General features: G+C 50.4%; 1 protein-coding gene across 1 annotated transcript in view; it reads left to right on the forward strand.

Moving 5' to 3' along the window:
• Positions 1 to 21,599: 21,599 nt before the first annotated feature.
• The window catches only part of PLXNA4 (plexin A4), a 365,212-nt gene continuing 360,382 nt past the window's right edge, over positions 21,600 to 26,429 (forward strand). The window contains 1 exon segment of the mRNA XM_021709797.1: positions 21,600 to 22,868. Coding sequence (XP_021565472.1) covers positions 21,684 to 22,868 — 1,185 coding nt within the window. The 5' untranslated portion in view covers positions 21,600 to 21,683.

The following is a 26,429-nucleotide window of genomic DNA, read 5'->3' on the forward strand; positions in this document are numbered from 1 at the left end:
CTTCCAGCTCTCACTGGGCGCCCATACAGTGCTGGATACTGTGCATGAAACTAAAAATAAGAACATCTTCACCTCCAGAGGGTTTACTTGGAGGCCGAGGGAATATAGGCATAAACATTATGGCAAATGCCAAGTGGGAAGTGAAAGGACAATGCTTGCACAGGTGAACTTGTTTGGAAACTGCAGGAAGGAAAGAAGTTCCTCTGACTTAGCAGTGAGGAGGGGCTTGGTGGGGGTGGGGAGGGGGTTGGCGGCCAGTCTCATGGGTTGCCCTTTATTCCTCACCACATCCTGGAAGGCAGATCCTACTGTCATCCCCTTTTAGAACTGAGGACATTGAGGCCTGGAGGGGGTAAGTCATTAGTCCAAGGTCCAATCCATAAGTGACAAGAGAGTGGAGGAGAGAAGGAAAGGAAATCCCATGTAAAGGGAACAACTTGATGAAGAATGAAACAGTCAAGCACAGGACGCATTTGGGCAGTGGGAGAGGGTCTGCTGGAGTGAGAATCCTGGAAGCCAGATGATGGAGGTTGCCCAATACAAGGCGAAGCCTGTCTCTTGCTCTGTAGGCAATAGGAAGCCATGGACGGCTCTTGAGTATCAGAGCCAACAAATGGTTTGGGAAGAGGAGCATCTGGAGACATGAAGGGCAGGTGATACAGTGGGCCCAGGGGATGGTATGACATCATATTATTTTGGATGATGCAGGAAAGAAAACTTTCTTCCACTTTGATAAGAGGCAGCTGACTTCTTAAGTAGGAAGGAGATGTCACTCACATTCCAGCTCCTGCCAGCTCCCTCCACATGCACTTGCCATCCAGACCCAGACTAGACTCTGGTCAATACTGTTCCATTCTTTTTCTGGCTTCTTAAGGATTTTTTTTGGCTAGGATGCCAGTATTTTTTAGATCACACTAATGCTGATTTGTTGGAACAGGCAAAATGTCTTTTATGCCTTCAGATTTTATCCCCTTTGAGGGAGGTAGTGCAGAGTGGCCCTTGGAAGCATCTGGATCACTGGAGTGATGTCCAGGCTGTAGTGAAAAGAGCACTGGACTTGGACTTCAAGCCCAGCCGGTCCCTCCTTTTGTGGTTCTGGGATCCATGGTCTCTGATTTGGAGTTTCCGCGTTGGCAAAATGCAAAAATGGGAGCGTTAGAACCACTTGTTTTATTGTAATGATATTTGGCTTATAAGGGAATTTTGGACATTGGGGAACTTATCTATGACCTCCAAAAATCAAAATTTTGTATCTTACATTTTTCTTGGGTCATTTCCACTTTTCGACTCTTGAACACTGGCTGCAATGTACATTGTTGGATAAGTGTCTGCTTGCACTCCCATTTTAAATCCTTTTTGGACTATATCTAGGAGTGGGATTGCTGGAGTGTGTGGTAATTCTGTGTTTAGCTCTCTGAGAAACTGCCAAATAGTTTTCCACAGTGGCTGGACCATTTTACATTTTTACCAGCAATGTTCAAGGGTTCCAATTTTTCCACATCTTCACTAATACTTGTTATTTTCTGTTTTCATGATTATAACTGTTCTAGTGGGTGTGAAATGGCATCTCATTGTAGTCTTGATTCGCATTTCCCTAGTGGCCAATGATTTCGACCATCTTTACATATGAGTATTGGCCACTTATGTATCTTCTTTAAAAAATGTCTCTTCGAGTAATTTGCTAACTTTCTAAAAAAATTATGATAATTTTAAAATTGATTTTTGGTCTTTTTGTTGTTGAGTTGTAGGAATTCTTTATAGATCCTTGATATTAGACTCTTATCAGATATTTGATTTGTGAAGATATTTAATTTTCCCATTCTGTTGGCTGTTTGTTGTCTTTTTATGTCTTTTTTATTTTAAGCATAGTTTTATCATGATATAATCAATAGCCCATAAACTGCATATTTAAAGGGTACAATTGAATGAGTTTTGACTTGTGAAACCATCACTTCAATTAGATAATGAGTCTGTCTCTTGTCACCCCTGAAATGTTTCTCACGGCCCTTCAGGATCCCTTCCTCCTGCTCTTCCTCTCTCTGATGCAGTAACAATGCTCTCAGCCAGGCTCGGTGGCTCAGCCTGTAATCCCATGCTTTTGGGAGGCTGAGGTGAGTGGATTGCCTGAGCCCGCGGGTCCGAGACCCACCTGGGCAGCGAGACCTCATCTCTACAATAAATAAAAAAAAATCAGCCGGGCGTGGTAGCGCGCGCCTGTAATTCCGGCTACTTGGAAGGCTGAGGCGGGAGGATCGCAGGAGCCCAGCCGGTCGAGGCTGCGGTGGCCGGGAGAAGCCACTGCACTCCAGTCTGGGCGACAGAGTGAGACTGCAACTCAAAACAAACAAACAAACAAACAAAAAACAACGCTCTCAATCCCCAAGACTGACTCTGAGAGTAATGGGAAGACACCTGGCCTGGAACTCAGGAGACCAGACCCTGGCGCTCTGGCTCTCCTGCCACATGCAGGGTTTTGAAGTCCTCCTCACTTCCTGGTCTTGCTTTCTCACCTGCCCAGGACAGAATTCGGCATCTGTGATTCTCATCCACTCTGCATACATATTAGAATGTCCACTTGGGACGCTTTGAAAAACTATGGCTTTCTACCTCAGGCCCTTTCTATTTCTATTTCCAGGGCAAGAGTCTGACAGCAGTGTTTTTAGAAAGCTCTCCTGGTGATGCTGACACACAGTAAGTTGAGATGACTTACAGCATCACCTTTGTAGCCCCGGTTCCATGATTTGTATATCACTTTGTATTTTCCATATTTATTGTATTTTATTCTTCGAAGACACTGTGAGGCAGGCAAGAGAGAGATAGAGCCCATTTCAAGACCAGGAAAAAATTATGCAACCTGGGGTGGAGGAAGAGGTGTGGGGCAGGGTGGAGGTGGGAGGGCAGTGTGTCTTTTTGTCATTCCCTTCAATTGCTGTTAAACAAGGTGGCACCGGATTGCCATGGGAGGAGGCTGTGGCTGCCATGTGGGGGCCTCCCAGGGTGGGACTAGGATGGACCAGGGGCTAGCTTTGCCTGTGGACCTGGAGATGAGCTGACCCTCAAGACTATCTCACTCTGATCCCGAGGACACTGACATTTAAGGTACAATGCCACCTTGTTTTTGGCAATTCACGTGGAGTGCTTAGTGCATTATACTCTCACACACATTCTTCTTGTGATTAATGAATCTGTGACATGTTTTACAAATACAGAGGGTCATTGTGAGAGTTGGATGGTGGGTACTACAGGGTGTCTCCGGGGCCTACTCTTATCCAGTGAGTGAAATAATGTGGTTGCTCTCCTAGACACTTCCATGGTCTTTGGGTAGCAAGGAATTTGGTGGGCACATCTATGGCCTGAAGGTTCACAGGGTGAGTCAGTGAGATGTTTTTAGCTGCTGGTAGGACTAGGTGCTAGTGTGTATGGTCAGTAAGGGGGATCTCACACAACAAGACCAGGGTGGGGGCTCCAGGACCTGGCGTTCACTGGTTTCCCTGCACCGTCAGGCTCTGAACACCTCCCTTCTCACTGACTGGCCATCACAGACACGTCAGTGATGTCTTCCTCATGGGCACAAGGAGTCTGCCACAGTCCCTGACACCATGAGCCAGTAGACAAGTAAGGAAGGGGGTGTACCTCTTAAATTTTTTTTTTTAATTTTAGAGCTGTGGGGTCCATGTGAGGATTGACTACTTAAGTAAATTGCATGCAGGTGAGGTTTGGGTTTCCAGAGAACCCTCTCTGCCCCTGGTAGTGGACTTGGTGCTCAATGTGTTTGTGTGATCCCATCTCTCCTCCCTCTCTTCCTCTCTCCCTCCCTCTTTTGGCAGCATCTGTTGTTCCCACCTTTATGTTTGCCTGTCCAGTGATCAGGGTCCTCTTATGAATAAGAACATATGGTGTTGAAGTTTTTTGTTTCTGTGCCAGTTCACTTAGAATGATGGTCTCCAGCTGCATCCATGTTGCTGCAAAGAACATGATTGTGTTCTTGTGATTGTGTGGTAGCCCATGTCAAAACGTGGAATGGTCTCTGGTCCACTTTTGATGGGCCTCTGGGTTGGTTCCATGTTGTGGCTACTGTGAATAGTGAACATATGTGTGAAGGTGTCTTTCTGGTAGACGTGTATCTGTTTTAAGGGCAGTTACAGTATTTTCTGGAAGCCCCCAACAGGTGTCCCATTTGGTCTCACTGGCCAGATTTGGGGGGCACTGGGTGTTCCTAAACTGATCACTGGCAAGGGAAAGGAGACCCCCGTGATCGGTTTCATCCAACAACCATGACTGTGGGTCAGGGCTTAGGGTCGCTGGCTTGTTCCAACCATGGTTGACCCCTTCTGGGGTATGCCCCTGTGCAGAAGATGAACTCTTGAACACAATGGGAAACAGATTTAAAAAGAGGACTGCATTGGAGGGCTGGCTGCCTCCCGGGGGAGTGTGGAGGCAGGGCCAGGAGGCTGGGTGTCCCTGGGTATGGTGTCCTTCATGCCATGGAGAAGCCCAGTGTCTGAGTGCAGTCCCTCCCGAGTTGTCTTTACAGGGAAGCACACTGCAGCTGCCTCCATGGCTGGTGTGAGATTAAAGAGCAAACATTTCTGTGGCCTCCTCTGGTCTCCAGGTGGGCCACCCCAAGCTGGTGGCCACCTTCTTTATTCAGGCTGTTCAGATTACAGCCCTCTTAAGTTGTGTTCTCATCCTGAGGAGTAGGCCTCGTCACCCTGACTGGGGCTTCACTTCTCTGCTCTTTCAGTGGGGCCTGCGATACTTCGCCCTTGTAAGGTGGTTTCTGCAGATATCTGGTGCTTGCACATGGATGTCTTGATTAACTCTCAGAAGGTCACCTTATCTCCTTGTTCCCGGAGCGCCTTCTGCAGCCTCTGTGTGCGGTTCTGTCAGCTCCCTCTCAGGGCTGTCTGAAGATGCTGTTTAGATGGGATCGGGTGGGTGCGAGCGTGGAGGGGGCATCTGGTTCCCGGGCAGTACACTGGCAGGTGGGGTTGGGAGCTAGTTTGGGCAAATACAAACATCATGCAATGTGGCTGGTGTCAGTCCTGGTGGATTGCAGGCCATTGGTCGGCTGCCTCATCGATTTTCACAGGCCGAGCATTTGCCTCATTGATTTTTCACTTTGGACTGAATCTTGTTCGTCCGTTCACTAGAGATTGCTTCATTTCTTTTCAATTCTCTTATTTTTATTTTTGGCTTCTGTCAGATGCTTTGCCACCCTGCATTGCCCATGCTCACTGTAGATTCCTAGGAGAAGCTCTGTGACCTTGGGGAAGGCAATTGACCTCTCTGAGCCTCAGTGTCCTCCTCTGCCCAGTGGGGATGGTAACCACTGCCTGAAGAGTCTAGAAGCTGGAGAGACAGTTGGCTGTCTGGGAAGGCAGTTTCCAAGAGGTAGGTGGCAAGGTTGGCTCAGTAGGGGAGTTATTTCCTTGCTGAGTAAAATAAGACACAGACCTCATACTTGGCGACGGAGGTGGAAATGCCCCTTGAGGAATGTTGACATCCTGTAGCCTCCACTCTGGTCAAAAGACATTTATTTCTTCTGCAGCTTTGGCCACGTGGGCTTCAGAGAATGAATGTGTCTTCCTGATAACCTACATCCTTCATTTGTACTTAGAACTGTCTATTAATTTTTAATAGCACAGCCAAGATGAGGCTGGACATGGAACAGGACTTTATGAGGGATCTGGGGGATGATGAAAGAGTAACAAGTCTATGGGGTTTCTGCATAAGGGTTAATTTCACTGTGCCACCATGAGGCTGTGTCCATCTTTGACCCCTTGCTAAACTTTCAAGGACCCTTAAAGTTCAGGCATAGTGACAGTGGCTCAGGAAGGATGGGAATCCTCTCTCCTACCTGCAAAGGTGTCATCTGTCCTAGTGACCTGTCTGGGAACCACCATTTACCTAGGTGACTGACACTAGGAATATTCACCTGCCTCTTGGGAAGCAATGCCCACCCTCACAAGCATAGTTTTAGCCAGCAGGCCAAGACAGGAGCGTCATTATGCCCAAATAAACAGCAGCCCCAACACGGGTAGGAACACCTGTGTTCCAGGCAGCGAGTAAGGCGTCCAGGTAGGAAGTGGAATCAGCTCCTCAGGTGTGAGGGTCGGCAGGGCTTTGGAGTCTGGGCATGAGCTAGGATTGGATGAAACAGAAACCTATATAAGGGGGACTCCCAAGCCTAGGATTTATTTATAAAATTGTGTACTTATTCTTACATGTTTAAACTTCAGTCACCTTCAAAGTCCTTTCCGTTTGTTGCAATACTCCTGTTGAGATGCTTTTTCCACTGCTCAAAACATTTTTGAACTCATCCATTTGCCTGCCTTTTAGTGCTTCTGCTAGTTTTTGTTTGTTTGTTTGTTTTACCTCTTCCACATGGGCAAAACATTTCCTTTTAGGACTTTTTTTCATCTAGGGAAACAAAAAAAAGTCACTCGGTGTGGGATTGGGTAAATAGGGAGGGTCGAGCATGGGTGTCATGTTGTTTTTGGTCAAAAGCTGCTGAATACGCAGTGTGGTGTGGGCAGTTGTTCTTATAAATCACCCATCATGAAATGGGCAAATGCATTGAAAAAAATCTTCAAAAATATTAACTGAAGCCGAATGTGGCCTCATAACAATGCTAGCTGGTATTCTGATGCCATGGGTTCCTGGAACATTCACTGAGCTGGAGAAGCCTGTTGTGCGAGGGGCCTGCCCTCCAAAAGATAATTCCAGTTTTATTTGGGCCCCCATCAAAGTTTGTTCAGATAGACTCATTTTCTACTTCTTCCTTTCTTTATATTTACTTGTTTTCCTGTTGGATTTCATACAATCAGAGAAAACTGTGGCCACTCAGCTGTTCTAAGGGGAACTAGGAGAAGGGCGGCTATCACAGGCATGTGGACATCTGCCAGGGGGTCAGGGAGGAACACTGTGCATCCACGGGCCATGGTGATGGTGGACACAGCTTGTACGTGAAGGGAAGGTCAAGGGCCACAGTGACCACCCCACTTGTTCCAGCTGCTTCTCTTTACCTAGAGATCTTTCTTGGGGTTTTTATGTCAATAAGTAAAGCAAATGACTTTAAATCTCTCAATCTATTTGATGGGAATTTTTTTGAAGACTAAGAGCAAAGAAAGATGTGAAAGTGCTCCGAGGAGTGGAAAATAACATACCAACATTTTCCAAAGTGTGTACCATGGAACAGTGTTCCTGGAGATAAAAGAATTAAGCAATAAAAGGGTTCCTTGGTCAGACAAGTTTGAGAAACCCTGGCTCACCACCTTTCGATGGGTTTCTTTATCATAGCACCTCTCGGGTCTTTCATCAGCTAATGTGCCTTGTGAATCCCTGGGACGGTGATGTGGTATTTCCCACATTCTCTTAATAAGGGACCTTTTCAGGGCAGAGCCTTGCAGAGACTGGTATTCTTCTCAGCTCTATGTTATTATAATCATGTGGGCTTGGATATGCGGGCTGGTGAAAGGGACATGTCTTCACTCAATAACATCGACAGGTATTTGTTCACACAGTTTCTCTCATTCATTCTATTCTCACCTGTGTCCCTGAATGGCAACTGTGAGCTGGAGTTACTTAAAATCCCGAAGTTTTGAGCCCCCCCCAGTGGACCTTTGATAAAAATCAGTTGTTCTTTATTAAAAATAATCTCGGCCCACATTAATAAACCCTGAGGATGTTATGCTAGGTGGAAGCAGCTGGACACATAGGGACAGATACCATGTAAGCCTGCTCACACAAAACACCTGGAACAGTGACATTCATAGACATAGACCATAGAGGGGCGGTTTCCAGGGGCTGGGGTGGGGGGTGGGCAGTTAGCTTTTCATGGGGACAAAATTTCAGTTTGCAAAGCAAGTTAGCTCTGGAGATGGTGATGCTTGCTCAGCAGTGGGAGTGGACTTGGTGCCACTGACCTACACACCCCCAAATGGTCAAGATGATACATTTCATGTTATGTATATATATTACCTGATTCTCTACAACATTAATATGAAAAAAGCCTTTCCCTCATCTGAGTTCTTTTTATTTTAGTCGGATTTCCTTCAGGCTAGCCTTTGGACATGCACGGGACTGCATGGCAGGGTGCCCGGGCACTCTCGATGGCCGGAGGAAGAGGACTCCTTGCTGAGAAGCATGTGATTGATGCTGTCCCTGGCCCTCCCCATGCATTCAGGAGTACCAGCGTTGGCTGGAAATTCATGATGTTTGCACATCAGCCTGTACTGCATATGCATTTGCAACTGCCCTTCGGGAAAATACAAGTTTGGCTGTGATGGTTTTTCTTTCACAAAACATAAGCACAAAATTCTACGTTCCCAAGTCAAATATTTGAACTGGCACCACCTTTTGCCAGCCCAGAACCCTTGTGCAATCTGTGCTTCCACCCAGGGACTGCCCCGGTCAGAGAGTCAAATCCTAGGCTAACTTTCTACCAGTTATTAGAGTCAGCTGCTCATCTAGAGGATAAGCTTGGCGTTGGCCTCTCCTTGGGAGTGTTGAAGTGGGGTGTCTTCTGCAGGATGCACAGTGTGGTTCTCCAAAAGCCACCTCCCTTGATGGTTCCCTCACATCACGGGGCAGGGTGGGCTCTGCCGGCAACCTCGCCCTCCATATCCCATGTGGGACTCCCCTGCTTTGCTCCTCTGTCCCGTCTTCCTCATATCAGTAAAACAGCCCTGCCATTCACCCAGACACTCAAACCAAAAATCAGGGAGGTGTGACTAAGTCCCACTCTCCCTCCCCCTTGTTCCTGTGCTTGCTGTAATAACCAGCAACCGTGTCCTTTTCCACCACTGTCGCCTGTGTCAGGCCATGGCCACCCTCTTGAACTCCTGCAAGTCTCCTCTTCCACTAAAAAGCCATTCTTTACACTGCAGTCAGAGCCTGCATGCCACAAGCCTGGCCCTGCCACTCCCCAGCTTGCAACCTTGTCACAGCCTCCCGTGCCACTTGGAACACAGCATCTGCCTCTTCCCTATCCCCAGACCCCGTCACTCACACTTCCGTGCTCACCCAGTGCCTTCCAGACCCTCAGCCTTCAACCTTTCCTTGACAAATCAGCTTCGTCTTTGCAATTCACTTTTTCTCTGGCCTAGAGTACTTTTCTCCCAGCTCTCTACACGGCTTGCTCCCCTGGCTGCCAGACCCCTGCAGGCGTCACCTCTGAGAGACCTGTGCTGGCCACTCGGTTACAAAACCTCCTGCCTGCAGTAGTTACTCTGTAGCAAATGACTTTGCCCGGCTTTTCCTTTTAGGTCTTAACAGTATCTGAAAATAGTTATTGTTCTTGTTTATTGTCGATTTCCTCCCTGAAATTAAAAACTTTGTTGCCTATTCACTGCTGCATTCCCAGAGCACAGGTGCCTTCCTGGGTAGAGTCCAGGGAGCTAAGTTGAACAAATGCATGGCAGGATGTGGGTGTCTTCCCTGCTGGCTGCTGGTCTTCTTGTACCATCCCGGGGACCTTTCGGAGCCTGCTCAATGATGTCAATTTCTTGAGCTCCTTCCTGTCAAGGTGATGGCAGTTCAGAGTGGGATAGGAGGCCTTCCTCTCCTTCCAGCTAACCTTTGTGCCTTTGCCATGGGCCTTCTAGACCCATCTTCCTTCCCACATCTGATATACCATCTCCGGTGATGCCTGGTGGGTGGCTTTGGGATTTACAGGGAGGTGTTGGATCAACGGAAGACCTGAGGTGTAGACAGAGGAAAGGCATGGCTTTGGGCAAGTTAATGAACTTCTCTGAGTCTCAGGGTCCCTACTGACAATCCTCCTGGCAGGTTGGGTGGGGCCGGTTACATATTTTTGGTGCCAGGAGTGGTTTATTGCATGCAAAGGAGCTTATAGAAGCCAGAGTGTTCTGCCAAAGAAAGGTGGGGGTGGTCATGGTGACAATGGCATCTTGGGGGAGGCAGGCTGTGGGAGCTGGTGGTGGCATCCTTTCTGCATGTGGTAAGCTGTGTCTCTGTCCATGGAACGATTCCCAGAGTGGCCTCTGCAGAGCCTCCTGGGTCTTGCAGTGGGTTTGGCCCCCTACCACAACATGGGCCACCCCTTGGACTCTCCTACTCCCTATTGTCACAGCTTCCAAGCAGGTTCTGAAAGGGGATGTCAGCAGCATCCATCATGAATTTCCCCAAGGTCTGGCCTTACCTTGGGCCTCCACCAGTATGCTGCTTTATGTGTTCTTGTCCCCTGGAAAAGGAAAAGGGCATGGCCAAGTCTAAGGGGTGCCATGAGAGGAACTCATTATGTCAGGAATGCTGGCAAGAGGACCTGGTGTTGGTTTCAGGGTCAGAAGTGGACATGTTGAGGGCATCTGAGGATAGTGTGAAAGGCCTCACCCTTCTGTTCCCGGCTTTGATATGGTGGCAGAGAGTGATGAAGTTTCCTGCTCCTGCCTCATATGTGGCTGGCATGAGTATGGACATAGGGAGAGGTCTCACCACCAGAGGGTTGGGCAGAGAAAAAAAGGAGGAAGGGAATGTGCTTGTCAATCCGGAATCATTGCCAGAAATGGCACATCTCTGTGGCCGTTTGACTCACAGATGTGTGCCCAGCACATGGGAGATGCAGGACGGCTTGGTGGCTGGGGGACCCAAGCCCTTAAAGCAGTGGCCCCCAACCTTTTTGGCATCAGTGACTGGTTTTGTGGAAGACAATTCTTTCCATAAAACAGAGGGTAGGGATGTGTAGTGAGACCTCACTGCTCATGTTCGCCTGTACTTGCAGCTGCTCCCCAGTGCTAGCATCACCGTTCAGCTCCACCTCGGATCACCAGGCACTAGATTCTCATAAGGAGCCACAGCTCAGATCCCTCACTTGTACATTTCACAACAGGATTCGCATCCTATGAGAATCTAATGTCGCCACTGATCTGACAGGAGGCGGAGCTCAGGCGGTCATGCGAGCGACGGGGAGCAGCCGTCAGTGCAGATGAAGCTTTGCTCACTTGCTTGCCACTCTCCTTTTGTGTGGCCCAGTTCCTGACAGGCCACAGACCAGTTCGGGACCCCTACCTCAAAGCACATGTCACTTCTTGGGAATAAGCTGGGAGAGGGCCAAGAATAGTCTCCTTATGAGGGATGACATCATGCACTGGAGTCGCTTGACCAAGGCTAAGTATGTTTTTAAATATGGTGCCATCACGGTGGTGGAGATTATCTCCAAACTTTAAGACCTGAAATCCTCTGTTCAGCTCCCCCTTGCATGCTTCCAGGTAGTAGTGCCGGCCCCAGCGTTCTGTTGAAGTCATTCTTAATTTTTTTTTTTTAAGGAGCAAATATAGCTCTGTGCAGCTTCCGGCTGCAGTGGAGATTTCTGCCAAGACTTGCGGCGTGCAGCTGAAATATGTTTTGTATTTTACGAGCTTTGGCTCATCATGGAATTAAATAGCACTAATTACATGAATATAGACCAGCAAGGGAGACAACTGTTCACTTCCTGATTTTCCCTGGATTGAGAAAGAAAGAGCGGGGGTAGAGGAAAAGGGGGCCTGGGGTGTGCACACTCCCCCTGGATGGCAGATGACAATCGGAGTGCTGTCACTTGGCAGAGTGGGCCCCAATAGCCCGCTCCCCACAGTGCCACTGCTGAGTGGAATGTTGGGCTTCCCTGCCTGAAGACTGGTGGCAGGGCTGTGGGGAGCAGGGCTGGTCTGATGGGGGTGGCTGTGAAGGGGGCTGGGGATTCCTAGGCCTTTCAGGGTGGGGATGTAACAAGAGACACAGATCTGAGGGTCTGAGAGCATGGATACCCAGCTTGCTTTCTCCAAAACTCTGCATTTTCAGTTGTTTCCAAGCCGACTGGCTGGCTTCTTTTCCGTTAGAAAAGCCTCGTTAGAGTTTTACACCCTTCTGAGAAGGGAATTTCCACTTATTTTTCTTACTTGCTGAGGACAGGAAATACAATGGGCCAGATCACGTGGGAGAATCACCTTGCCAAGAGGTCCGAATTAACCCCTCGATGGGGGAATCTCCAGGCTCAGAGGCCTCCTCCTTATCCTTCAGGAACTGTCCCGCTGTGCGAGGGCTCCCTGAGGGCTGGAAGAAGCAGGGCCCCTCCCTGAGGGCCACACGCTTACCAGGTTCAGTGAAATGGACCCATGCCTGGGTCCTTCCTGCTGCAAAAGGCAGACTCCGAGGCTGCCATCCAGGCCCACCTCACCCAGGAGTGCCCCAGGTCCTGGAGGATAGGCTGTGGAACTCAACCCCAGAGGGCCCTCCCCAAACTCCCACCACGTGGATTCAGGCAGCTAAAAAGGCAGCCTTAGTAGAGATGCCGAGAGTCCCGCGAACAAAACTCAGTGCCAGCTTTTTGTCTTCTGGTTGGCACCACCCGGGTGTTGTCTTCATCACAGCACATGACTCTGCCCTGCACCTCCAGAGAGGCCATCTGTGGAACCCTCCCCACAGGGATGACGGCCTGTGTCCCGTGAGGCTGAAACATGCCATTCTCATGCCTCCTGGATTTAGCCCAGGAAGAAACTTGATGAATTCTGTTCATCGCCCTATTTCCAAAAAAGCCGTTTTGCAGGTGGAGAAACTGAGGAATTAAGAGACAAGGACAGTCACTGCCTGTCATGTCCTTGGCCATGGGGAGCAGTGAGAGGGGGCTTTCATGGGCGATGTCGGCCGATGCATGAGCTGAGGGCATCTCACCCCTTCCCCTGACTGTGAAAAGGGAGCAGGGTGCCTGTTTGGATGAAGATCACTGGGTGTGGCTTTGCTTCCTGGGGCAGGGCTGAGGGCCACTCAGAGAAGCCAGAGGGGCCAGGGAAGTGTGGACCAGGGTAACTGGCAGGGCCTCAGGAACCTCCCAGCTGGATGAGGATAAGCCAGCCAGGAGGCCCCAGGTCACATACATGAGACAGGACTGACCGGAGAGTGGGCTGTCCCTGGCATGTGGTGGCCCTCACTCCTTCTCCCAACCTAGGTCTTGGGGAAGCAAAAGTGACAGCAAGTCTCCCTTTGCTATAGCTTTGGGGTATCCTAGGCACCCTCTCAAGGTGTCCCTCTGTTCTGGCACATCCAGAGACCCATGGGGGTCCTTTGAAGACTGTGCCCCAGTGCCCCTGGACAGACCCTGGATGGGACATTCCTGATAGGCTGGTGGGAGACAGCGGCCACGCTGGTGCCAGTCTGTGCCATCTTGTAGAGCACGTCTTGGTATCAGCTCCAGCTGGGGAATCTGACCCCAAATTCCTCTCCAGCCTGTTTCTTTAAGTGAGATGCTCAAGGGATGTGTGAGATTCAGTCCTCGACCCAGGCCTCTATTGAGAAAGCTGTGTCTTAGATCCTCACAGTCAGACTTGGAGGAGAGTCAGTGCCTAGTGCCTCCTTGCAGAGTTTCAGTGCCCAGAGTATCAAGGGTGGCCTCCACACCATAATAAAGAGCTTCATCTGGGGCTGCCCAGTGGTAGAAGGACTCCTGCTCAAACTTGGCCAGTGTGGAATGATCCTGCACCCTGGGGGAGTGCCCTCCAGGCCATAGCTAGGGAGACTGAAGAGGAACAAGGAGGGAGGGCATGGAAACCATGGGCAAGGTCCCACTAGGACCTCATCTTGGAATGGAGGCTCACAGACTCACCCTCCTGCAGAGTGTCCTTCCAGCGGCTCCAAAGTCTCTGTCCATGGTAACCTCTCTCTCATCTTCTTTTCATCAGCTGGGAGTGAGGATTACAGGAGCCCTGAGGAGCTGAGCTTGGTGCTGAACTTCCCCGGAACCTGCCGGTTGGGCCTGGCGGTGTCGGATGCCAAGTCTGTGTTGGCTCACCCTTTAGACCCCAGCCTTCCCTCGGTTCCCAATTTCACTTCTCCCATTGCTCAAAAGAAGAGCAGCAGAGGCAGAGGGAAGCCGGCTGGACGGAGGACTCCTGGCTGCCCCTCTGGCCTTCCGCATTCTGGGTCTCCTCAGCTGGGTCTGGTCCTATGGGAATTCCCTTTTAAATGTCAACAGACCCAGCTGAGGAGGTCAGCCACCCTTCAACCTCCCCCTGCACTGGAGGCTGCCCATAGCCAGTGCTGTGGCCTGCTCTTGGGAAGAGGTTTTGACGTGACCTTTTCCCCTGGGGTAGTGATGATTTATGCTCTGATGACCCTGTTCTCAGGCTCTTTTCCTTTTATGAACATGGCACTCATTTCTGAGACAGCCTGCAACAAGGGGCAGGGCTGGCAGGGAAGGCCAGGATGTGGCTGCAGTGCAGTGGCTGAGCACATGGGGCCACTGTCCATCACGGAGCCTGGATGCATATCTGGGCCACAGATACTGCGTGTGGATATAATTGTCCAGAGAAAGATGCCAACAGCAATTTGTGGCTCTCACTTCTCAAAACCAGTGAAAAATGCAGATGGGGACAGTACCAGTGACTTCTTGAGGTTGTTATTCTGAATGCACATACTCAGGTTGGCATAGGAAGCCACAAAAGGCTTGTTTCCACTTCACCAATTTGGATCCATGTGTGCTTGGTGCTTCCTAGGTGAAGTGGAAAGGTGGCCTGGGGCTGTCCCATCCCCTTGCTGCCCTCAATTGCCTGCACCTGCCTCCCTGGGCCCCTACGACCAGGATGGGCACTGAGGAGCAGGAAGGAGTTTTCCATCCTGTAGATGCTGGCTTGGCTGTCTCCTCTCTCCCTGGGATTGGCGACTTGCGGCCTGACTTTGGGAGAAAGGAAGAGGCTGCTGACATTTAAAAGTGACTTCCCGTAGGATCAGAAGCCTGAGCTCCCACAAAGTCTGCCAGCATCGAACCTGAACTCTAGTTTGGATACACGATGTGCTCACTGTGTCTCTGCCTGTCAGTGAGGGTGAGGTTCACTGCTGTCACACATAGAGACACAGTTTCAGAGCCTTACCGCAGTCACGTTTTCGTTCTTGCCTGAAGTTCCTGGTGGGTGGGCGGAACCTCCCATTTTGAGGCTATGCGGGGCCTCTGCATCCAACCAGTGGGGAGAGAAACTGCAGAGAAGACTCACTTGCTTCTTCCCTGCTTTGGCATGGACATGTCACATGATACTCTTACTGCTTGCAGGGTCACACCTGGATGCCATGTGGAAATGCGGAGACTGGGGGGGGGCGGAGCTAGTGGCCACCTCCCACCAGCAGCTTCACTCCAGCTGCCCCGTGCGTAGGGAGCCCATATTCCATATTTTTGGTGAAAATTTAGCTTTCTGCCCCCAATTCTCCTGCACAGTAGAAATGAAATAACTGTCCAGTGTTGTAGGAAGGACTAAGGAGACAGGGAAGTTCTTGGTGTCCAACAGGGGCCTGAGATGGTGGAATTCTGCAGGTACCCCTCAGCCCTTGCAGGGCAGGGCACTGTCTTATGCTCTGAGGGTCCCAGCTCAGAGCACCTTGCATGGCATGTATGCAGTCAGCTGTTGTTAACCAGTGGACAAGTGCACGCGAACTTCCAGCAAAGTGCGTCTCCGGTGTCATCTGCTTTCCTTGCTGCAGTTTTGTTTTCAGGCTCGGCTCCTTGTCCTTAACTGGGTTCACATGGATTTCCTTTACTGCATAGGGCAATGGCTCTCAAGGTCCAACATGCAGACACAAGGTGAATTGTTACGATATTCTGACTGGGGGACCGGCTTGCCTCATTGTAAATCATGTATGAAAGGTGGAGTTCCTCTGATGCATTTGAACACATGTTTTAAAAGGACAAATGTGAGTATTGTAAGTATTTATAAACCCTGAATTGAAGAAGGGTACCACCAGCTATTTTAGTTTGGCCCCATTTGAGTGGTTGACTTCTGTGTACATCTAGATGTGATGCCCATCACCATCTCACATGCCCTGTGGTGGAGCTGCCACTCATTCATGTGTTCTAAACATTTATCTCACACTTTCTGTGTACCAGGCCCTGGGCTTGGAGTTGGAGAGCAGACTGAGGAAACAGAATCCTTGTCCTCAGTGAGCTCTTAATTTCTAGGCAGCATCATTGGATGGATGTCATAGAGTTTGTGCAACATGAGGCTCTGGTGGCACTGGCTCTTGCATTCACATACATTGGGGGCATCTCAGGCCAGGGCCATGGTCAAGAAGGGTGTCACATGGAGAATGAGTCAAACTCCAGATGCAGAGGCATCAGCAGGCAGAGAGGCCTCAGAGCCCTGCTGGACTGTCCTCAAGGCAGATACGTGGTAGATGGGGAGCATTGTGTGCAATTCTGAAAGTTGGCACATGGACATGCCCAGACACACACACACACATCTCGCTTGAGATAATTCCTCACTATTTGTAAAACCACAATTTACCTCTGTGGATAGCAGGACACAGGCATCTCTTTGGTTTGCTCACTGAACTCCATGGATGAAGAGTCAATTAGAGAGGATGTGGTGAGGGACACCGTACTCTTTTGAATTATTCTGTCTGTGGTTTGGGATTCTTTCATTAACAAGTGCCAGAAAACCCAAGATAAAAGGGGACATTTTCTTGACTCCTGTAACTGGAAAGTATAGGGATAGCGCTGGCATGAGGCACAGACCCTAGACACGTATGTGATGTCACCCAGTCCTGGGACCCAGGACTCTCCACCCTTTGGCTTTGTTCTTCCCTTCTTAGCACTTTGGTGTCATTTTTAGACCCATGCCTCTCCAAGGTCACATTTGATGGAAGTGCTAGAAGTCTCTTCCCCAGCCTTTCCATTCAAAGCCATATTGTTTCTCAGAGATGTGATCTGACTCATTGCTTGTCTCCCAACCAGTCACTGTACTCTCTCTGCCCCTCCTCTGTGCTGATTGGTTTAGGCCTAGGTCTTGAACCAGAGGTGGCATCAATTCCATCTTTTGGTCTGAGAGAGGGGAGAAGGGCAGAGGATGGATGAATGATAGCACAAATAGCAGGTGGCCATGATCTCTGATAGTGTTTTTCAAATTTATTTTGACTATGACTGTTAGTCAGGGTCCTTCAGAGAAAACAGAACTGATAGGGTGTGTGTGTGTGTGTGTGTGTGTGTGTGTGTGTATAGATAGAGAGAGAGAGAAGAAAGACAGAGAGAGAAAGAGAGTGAGAGAGGAGAGAGGAGACACACACACACATACACACACATACACACACACGTACGTGCAGGAGCAGGGAGGAGGAAGGGAGGGAAGGAAGAGAGAGAGAGAGAGAGAGAGAGAGAGAGAGACGGAATTGGCTCACACAGTTATGGAGGCACGAGGTCCAAAATTTGCAGTCTGGGCCTGAAGACTGATGACTCAGTGAAGAGCCAGTGTTGCATCTGAGGCTGAAGACTGTCTGCTGGCAAATCCCCTCTTGCACAGAGGATGTCAGTCTTTTGTTTCTTCAGGCCTTCAACTGATTGGAGGAGGCCTATCCATATTCTGGAGGACAATCTGCTTTACTCAAAGACTACTGATCTCATCCACACACCCTCACATCTAGGGCAAGTATCTGGGCACCATGGTCCAGCCAAGTTGACATATAAAACTGACCATCCAAGGGACCCACAGTTCCATCACATCCATCGCATCCCACTCAATATGTCCACTGTCTTTTGTATGACACAAAAGTCTCACTAGGCAGGGCTTATCTTTTCTATTTGATGCACTCATATTTTCTCTTGTATTTTACTCCATTAAAAGAAAGAAGCATGCATGACTCACCTAATTCATGTTGTGAGTTGAATTTTAAAATACCATCCTAGAATACAAATTCCATTACCCTGGAGCAAAAGGTCTGAGGATCAGGAGTCTGTCTAGGGGGCCAGGAAATGTACTGAGAACCACTGAAGAAGACCTACAGAGTTTTTTAAGTCTCAGCATGACTGTATGTGTCCTCAGCTGTGACCTCTCCTGCTCATGCCTCGGTTTCCTTATCTCTGAAAGGGGAACACTTATAAAGACCTCATCTACCTAAAAGGGTTGTCATGAGCAATACACTCAGAACAAGGGAGTATCTATGAAAACACTTTGTAAACTCCAAAGTAATTTCGTGAGGTAATTGCTATTTTAAACTGCTCTATAATAACTTTCTTCTCCACCACTCAGGATTCTGAGAGGATGGTGCTATTTCATGAAAATTAGTTTGAGCTCTTTAAAACTTGCTGCATAAAACAAAGACAGCCCCAATTTCTTTAGTCAAAATGATGATCAGCTTCTAAAAATGAGTCCTGTCTCCCCTAGGACTACTCTGAATTTAAATCTGATTTCAAAGAAGGGGAAATGGTATCATGTTTGGGCTGCCAGGGTCTTTCAGCTCTCCTGCCTGCTGTTCTGCCCACCTAGTTCAGTGACTCCTTCTGGGCGGTCTTGGGGTGATGTGGCCCCAGTGCTTGCCTTTGAGAATCAGAGGTGGGATGGATGTCACCTCCACTGCTTTATTTTGAGACGAGTTGGGTGGTGCCTTGGCCGTGAGATGGCTGGAGGATCTGACGTTGGGCTGGGGACTGCCTGTGTTGGGGTCACTGCTTACAAAGGTGGATGTCCCAGAAGAGAAGCCCCTCTGAAAGCTCTTGCCATGTCAGAGCAACTTTCAGCAGCCCCGGGGGGCAGGGAACTGGTGGACCCACTGACCCGTAGGCACCAGCTGGTGGGGGCGACCGTCGGGTCCCCTCTGTAGTGGTGCCTGGTGAGGTCTCTGGGGAGGCAGACTGGAGCTCACACCTTTCCTCCCTGCCTCTCTTCCATTGCTGTTGTTTTCTGATCAGTCTCTTACATGGTGTGTAGACTGAGAGGCACAGGGTCCCATCACGTATCAGTGTTTCTGTGGGACCCCTTCTCTCCAGCGTAGTTATTTTTCCCTTCCCAGATGAGGGTGATCATGCTTGAGATGCATAACTGTGTCTCATTTCAGTGCCTAATAGGAGATGGAGAATGAGCCACGGCACCTTTCTGCCCAGTACATTCATAATTACAGGCTTCCTTGTCTCGCCTCTTGCAGACTAGAAAACTGTGAATTGGCTGTGGGTCCCTGCGTGTGTACAGTACCACAGTCCAGGGGCAGGCACACTTTCTCTGGCACATGGTAGTTTCTGATACAGGGACTGCACAGAGCTCCTTCCAGAAGGGCTGGTGGCCAAGGCCTGACCTGCCCTTGCCTGTCTGGAAGGAGGATTACCAGCCCTGTTGGAATTTGGCTGTTGGCAGAGCTGCGTTAAGAGCCATGTCTGCCAGCGGAGCATATGGTGCCCCGGGAGCAACCTCCTTCAGACAAAGGCTGGGAGCGGGGGCTGGAGCAGGCTCAGGTGAGGTTGGCAGTGGGGCCGGGTGGTGGACAGAGCCCGGGATGGACACCACCTTGAACTTGGGGTGTGGCCCCCTGCAGCTTCATTTGACCATGCTGGATGTTAACTTCCTTATCTCTAAATTCAGGGATTGGGAGTCAATCTGGATTCTCTCTTTCAGGTAAAAAACTTCTAGGTTCTTCTGTGGTGTTTGAATCTTCAGGGCAATTCAGGGTGGACCATCCTGACTCCCTATCACCTCCCTGAGATGTGCTACCTGGTATCATCTCATTACCATAATCCAAATCCTGTTTTCATCTTGTACTCAATAATGACAACACCCACCATCACTTCCTAAGCATGTGCTCTGTATCAGGCATGTAACAGTCATGAATGCTTTTAGAGATAATTGTAGTCCCCACCTGACAGGTGCCACCTACCAACTGATGCCCTGTGGATCGGAGAGGCCTTGGTTTTCTCCTGTTATTGGTGGGTGATGTCTTGAAGTTTCTGTGTTTGGAAACATGGATGTAAAAGAGATCCCAGGGGGCCTATATTCTGGGCTCTGGAGGTGTGTGTTTCTAGAATAAGCATGGGTTTTGCAGTGGTTGGCCATAAATGCCAAATATGCTTCAGCCACTCATTTGCCGATGTTCACCTGAAAAATGAGTGAGGCAATCCTGAGCCCAGAGAACAACTGAGATCCATAGGTGAGCTGGTCTGTGTGAGATCTTGCAAGGGGCCTGGGCCAGCAGATGCCCACAGGGACCGGTGTTTCCTCTTGCTTCCAGTCCCTCCTCTGCCAGTCAGGAGGAATGAACTCTGCTGAGCCTCCTCTCCTGTCTGGCAGGTCTCAGTGCTGGTGGGGGGTGGGCAAGGCAGACTCTGCCCTCTCGGGGCTCAGACCCTGAGCAGGCAAAGTCAATAGAAACCCTGAGGCTCCTCTCGACCTTCCTCCGGGACTTCCTCCCACAACTGTGCATTTCCGCCGCAGACTTCCAGGGACATCCTGGTGGGACTGTGGCTCTCTCTTTTCAGCCTTTTCTCCCACCTGGTTCTTTCCAGAACTGTGCTCTCCAGACACGCCTTCCTGGCACACACTCTGGTTTGATGGGCTCTTGCTTGTGCTGTGCGGACCCCTCCCCAGAAGGTCTTTTCCTCCAGCCTTGCCTGTTCTTTCCAGGTTCAGCTCCAAGCTCCCCATGGTCTGTGCCTTGCTCTCTCAGCCCCTCTTCAAAGCCTTCTTCCCTCTCGGGCACTTCCAAGATGCTCTGTTGCACGTTGCGTGGCTTTCCATTGCCTGTACGAATGCAGGTTCTGGTGGTGTCTACCTGGCGTGACTCGAGTTCTTTCAGGGCTGATCTTGGGTCCTGCAGTGTCTTGCATGTGTTGTGTGTGCTCTGAGCAAGCACTTGCCACCTTGGTGGATGGACCAATGGAGGCCCTTGGTTCCCTGGGCTGCCATGACTGAGGAGTGCTCTGTCGGCTAACCTTCTTCCTCTGATAGCTCCTCAGGAAGACCTGCACCATTCCTTGGCATTTTATAAAGTTTAGAAAAATGGGAACAATATAAAACTAGTGGGAAATTTGACCTTGTTTTTTTTAAAACTAATCTATCCATGTATGGTTTGATGATCGTGGTCGCCATTCTTAGTGAGTTCTCAAGGTGCTCATCAGAAATGTTTGTTCGAAATTTCCTCTTTGTGTGCTTTATAATTGAAAACAACTGCTCACAAATGTGCAGAGGGTGTCAAAAACGTATACACATTTTAAGAAAGGGAAAAAACTATTAAAATTGTAATACTCAATATATACCAATAACAAAAGATGAACACAAGTCACGTTTGACTTTCACAATTACAAGAGGTGCTCAAACTGCTGATCATCACTGTCCAGACACTTCAGATGATGCAAACATCTCAACATCTCTTAAAATGTGTATATGTTTTGTTGGCATGCTCGGTATGTCTGCCAAAAAGTGATATCACGATTAAGATGTGATTGTGAATTTCAGTAATGGAGCTACACATGAGGTCATGAGAAAAATGAATGCTAAAAAACACATGGTGTTAGATTTTGTGGGGCTACTGTGCTAGCTGTTCTGGGTCACATGTGGGCTATGGGTTGGACATGTCTGCTGTAGATAGTCAGTGGCTGTTGATCATCATCACCATCTCTTCACTGTTATGATTGTTGTGGCTATTAGCGTCACCACTATTATTGCTGATGTGTCCTCCCTGGGTGACTGCTATCTGGCTGTGACTGTTTCACACACTCAGAGGGACAGCCACTCTGTCGGCCTCCGGGGTCCCCTGTGCAGTCCACCCAGTGTGTGCAAAACACTTTAAGAGACCACCAGACAAGCTGTGGGGTGGGGTGAAGCCACTGCCATTATCTGACATCAGTCTTTCCTTTCTCCAGTAGGGAGACAGCACTCCTGAGTCCTGGCCCTCTGTGGGGACGGCTGTGCCCGAGCACTGCTGAGCCACCAGGTCCCGCCTCTGCGATGAAAGCCATGCTGTGGAACTGGACCTGCCTGCTCTCCCACCTCCTCCTGGTGGCAGTGGGTTCCTCCACGCTGCTGGCCCGGCCGCCGCCCCCTCCATCCCCAAAGTGGGCTTTCGTCACATTCCGAGGAGAGCCTGCAGAGGGCTTCAACCACCTGGTGGTGGATGAGAGGACAGGACACATTTACTTGGGGGCCGTCAACCGGATCTATAAGCTCTCCAGTGACCTGAAGGTCCTGGTGACACACCAGACAGGGCCGGACGAGGACAACCCCAAGTGCTACCCACCGCGCATCGTTCAGACCTGCAACGAGCCCCTGGCCACCACCAACAATGTCAACAAGATGCTCCTTATAGACTACAAGGAGAACCGGCTGATCGCCTGTGGCAGCCTGTACCAGGGCATCTGCAAGCTCCTGCGACTGGAGGACCTCTTCAAGCTGGGGGAGCCCTTCCACAAGAAGGAGCACTACCTGTCGGGGGTCAACGAGAGTGGCTCGGTCTTCGGCGTGATCGTCTCCTACAGCAACCTCGACGACAAGCTCTTCATTGCCACCGCGGTGGATGGGAAGCCCGAGTACTTTCCCACCATCTCCAGCCGGAAGCTGACCAAGAACTCTGAGGCTGACGGCATGTTTGCTTACGTCTTCCATGATGAGTTTGTGGCGTCCATGATCAAGATCCCTTCGGACACCTTCACCGTCATCCCCGACTTTGACATCTACTATGTGTATGGTTTCAGCAGTGGCAACTTTGTCTACTTCTTGACCCTGCAACCCGAGATGGTGTCCCCCCCGGGCTCCACCACCAAGGAGCAGGTGTACACGTCCAAGCTTGTGAGGCTCTGCAAGGAAGACACAGCCTTCAACTCCTATGTGGAGGTGCCCATCGGCTGTGAGCGCGGCGGCGTGGAGTACCGCCTGCTGCAGGCCGCCTACCTGTCCAAGGCGGGGGCCGTGCTTGGCCGGACGCTTGGGGTCCGCCCGGATGCCGACCTGCTCTTCACCGTTTTCTCCAAGGGCCAGAAGCGGAAGATGAAGTCGCTGGACGAGTCGGCCCTGTGCATCTTCATCCTGAAGCAGATCAACGACCGCATCAAGGAGCGGCTGCAGTCTTGCTACCGGGGCGAGGGCACACTGGACCTGGCCTGGCTCAAGGTCAAGGACATCCCCTGCAGCAGCGCGGTGAGTCTGGGTGGGGGCCCATGGGCCGGATGGCGGGGTGTGGAGGAAAAGCGCCTCATCTTGCGGCCTCCTGTGGGGGAGCACCACCCTTCAACTTCAGCGGAGGAGACGAGGCCATCCCATCTCTCAGTGGACTCAGAGCACCACCAGCTCAAACATCCTCTGACTGTGTAACAGTCAGCACTGAGCTTAGCTAGGTTTCCTGTTGGGCACTTTTCTCTGTTCCATACTGGCCTGGTGGCTATGAGAGGGAGTGCCTGTGCTAAGTGGACATTGTGCTCACTAGGCATGCCTGCAGGTGAGATCACAGTGTGTCGGGACAAGACATGCACCCACCCTTCTTACCCACCAGGCCTGTGAGTCACTTTCCTGGAGCTTAGAAGCAAACCTTGTGGTAGAGGAGCGGGGAGGGGTCCTTCTCTGCTGGGAGTAGAGATGGAGTTTCGGGAGAGCTGTGCTCTCAGCTCTGTGAGTCTGTAGGAAATGGTAAATCCAGAGCAGACACAGTCAGTTCAGAGTCCTGCGCACACATGGGGAAGGCAGAACTTGCTTTAAAGGGGGATGGCAGGGACACATCATATCGATCAAGCATCTCTTGTGTGCACAGAGCCATGGAAAGGACTTGCCACAGAGTAGCAGAGGACCATGGGGGGCTGTAGGGAATTGCAGGGAGGGCAGGACAAGAGCTCGGCTTAGGGACCTTCTGGTAGCCCATGGGCTGGAGGGGCAGACAGACTTCAGGCTGTGGCTGTGCTGGGTAGCCACAGGTGGAATGGGGACACCGGCTCCTGTCTCTCCCAGCCGGCTCCCCCAGGACCCACCACAAAAGATGTCTGCCTTTGCGGGCTTGACTCCTTGGCTCTGTAGAGCCACCATGTCTTCTCACACAGTCACTCTTCAGGTGACTTGGAAGGCTCTGCTGTGGGCATCTTCTGTGTTCCTCTCCTTTTTTATTGTTCAATTTAAAGATGATAGACCTGGCTTGAGAAGATCTATCCTGTAACCTTAATTTGGGGAGAAGAATGGAAAGTGTCCCCATTAGATGGAAGCATGCATTTGTACCGATGTGACTCTCAGCTCCTCAAGCTGTGCTGGAATTCCGTATGAGGAGAAAGTATTTTGACTGACTGAAAATGTACAAGTTTCCCTTCATAAAGTCTAACTCTATGCAGGTCGCAGAAGGCACTGGCACCCTCTCCAGTGGCATGTGGTGAGGCATTCCTCTGGCCTTTGGGATTTGGGGTACAGGAGGGGTAGAGGAGGAGAGAGACAGAGCTCAGCATGGTTTTTGGCACCCTGACATTGGGCTCAGCGTGTTCTCCAGGGTCAAGTTTTCCAGGTGTTGGGCAGAAATGAGAATATGCCATTCCTTCTTAGAAGTCCTGAAAAAGGTCCCCTAAAGTCACAAAGGAAATAGGAGTGGTGCATGGACCAGGCAGGGCAGCAATGAGGGGACAAGCCAGAGACAGACCAGAGACTGGAGGAGACCTGGTGTATCTGCTGAGCCCTGCCCCGGGTGACCTCATCGGTAGGAATGCCGCATGGAACCTTCTGCTTGGGACTGTAGCCGATCCACTCGTGAAAGTCTATGAGTCAGGGTTATGAATTTGGGACCATGGCTGCTCCCAGAGGAAGCTGCTCATGACAGAGACTGTGCTGTGTGTATGAGGCGGAACCCCCCCCCAAACCCGGGATTATCTTGTGGAGAGTGGATTCCTTGCAGTCCAGACCACCCCCACTAGGTCAGTGTTCTAGGAACCCATTGGCATCTATGAACTGGCAAGCATTATTGGGAGAGGCTGCATTTGGCTTCAGTGAATTTATTTGGAGATCCTTTCAACGCACTTTCATGATGGGTGATTGCTGAGTGCACCTGCCCACAGCACTGAGTGTTCGGCAGTTTTGGACCAAAAATGGCATGCCCGCCATGCCCTACCCTGCCTATTCACCTGATCTTGCTCTGAGCAATTTTTTTTGTTTCCCTGGGTGAAAAAAGTCTTCAAAGGGAAACATTTTTCCAATGTGGAAGAGGCGAAGCAAAAAACGGCAGAAGTCCTCAAAGACATCCAAATGGATGAGCTAAAAACTATTTTGAGCAGTGGAAAAGGCATCTTGATAGGTATATTGTGTCCAACAGAGAGGACTTTGAAGGTAGCTGAATAAATACACACTTTTTAATAAATAAATTCCATTTTTGCCCCCCCCCATGTGTCTCCCATAACCTCAAGCGCAGGTCCATGGGAGATGCCTTCGGGTGCTGGTGTCAGGAAGGCCCTTTGAGAACCCAGTCTGAAACTTTTTCTTGTGTTTGGGCACCTTGAGACCCTGCAAGATAACATGCTGTGAGTGTGTGGCAGAGCCCACATGTGAGAATCTCTCATGTGGACAGGATACCCATGTGTGCACACACATGTACAAACATGCTCACACGCACACACACACTTACACAAGTACACGTGAACACACACATGCACACACACGTGCATGCACACAGGCCATCTAGGTTAGACAGTGGGAGATCTGTGCCATGTGCATCCTGAACAACAACTAGTTCCATGGAGACCAGATGCCTGGCACTCCCCGACACTTTTCTTCTGTAGAAAACCCTGCCTCTCCGGATAAAACCAGCAGCAGGGACCCACCTGGCAGCTGTGGCAGGTGTCTGTCCTGCCCTTGCTCCCTGCCACAATGCAAATGGCCAAGTTCATCCCGGACATCTGCAGAGCTGCGGTCCCAACACCGCGTGGTGGCTTTGGCAAGAACAGAGGGAAGTCGCCTTGCAAGATCGGGAGATGTGGAGCCAGATAGCACGCGTTTGCGTTTGATTTTTCTTGGGGCTTTAATTAACCTTTTCAAGTTAGAGGCAAGTCCAGGGCCGAGAAGAGAGGGAGGGGGCCAGAAACTGTGTGCGGCCAGGGCTGTCTCCCCTCCAGTCCTAGAATGGCCACGCTGGTATTTTGTGCCTGGCATTGGTTTCCTTCAACTGGCAGATGCCTGTGTTCCTTTGCCTTGGCCTTCCTGTTACCATTCACTTGGATGCATCTCAAAACACCTGTGTTTTCCTTGACACCCTCCAGACCAGGGTTACAGAGCTGCCTGGATGGGCCACTGTGGGCCCCTGTGGGGATCGAGTCACAGATGAGCTCTGTCCTGTCCATGGTGCGTCTGTTGAGGGAGGGAGGCAGAGTCTGGAAGTTGGCTTTAGGACTACTGTTTTATGGGAGTGGATGCCCCGTGGACCTTACTGAAGTTGCAACCAAGATGGTTTGGGAATGGTGTGTGACCAGCTGCCAATTTTCCACTGCATCCTGTCATGCTAACTCTCTTTGGCACGCTCACCCTATGCTGCTCTTTGGGCTTTTCTGGTGCATTCCTTTCCTGAGACCCACCCTCCTTCCCCTGAATTCATGCCTCTGGAGCTCAGAGCAGGGATCCCAGGCCTCCTGCCCACGCTGCAGGGTCCTAGCACCTCCTGTGCCTGGGGTCACAAGGGATGGGGCAGATGGTAACCCATGTGACTCGTCTACCATGCCGTGGCATCATGGAGTCACTGGCGGGCCC

Source organism: Carlito syrichta, unplaced genomic scaffold, assembly GCF_000164805.1.
Source record: "Carlito syrichta isolate Samal-C Ts95f unplaced genomic scaffold, Tarsius_syrichta-2.0.1 Scaffold286999, whole genome shotgun sequence".
Taxonomy (NCBI): domain Eukaryota; kingdom Metazoa; phylum Chordata; class Mammalia; order Primates; family Tarsiidae; genus Carlito; species Carlito syrichta.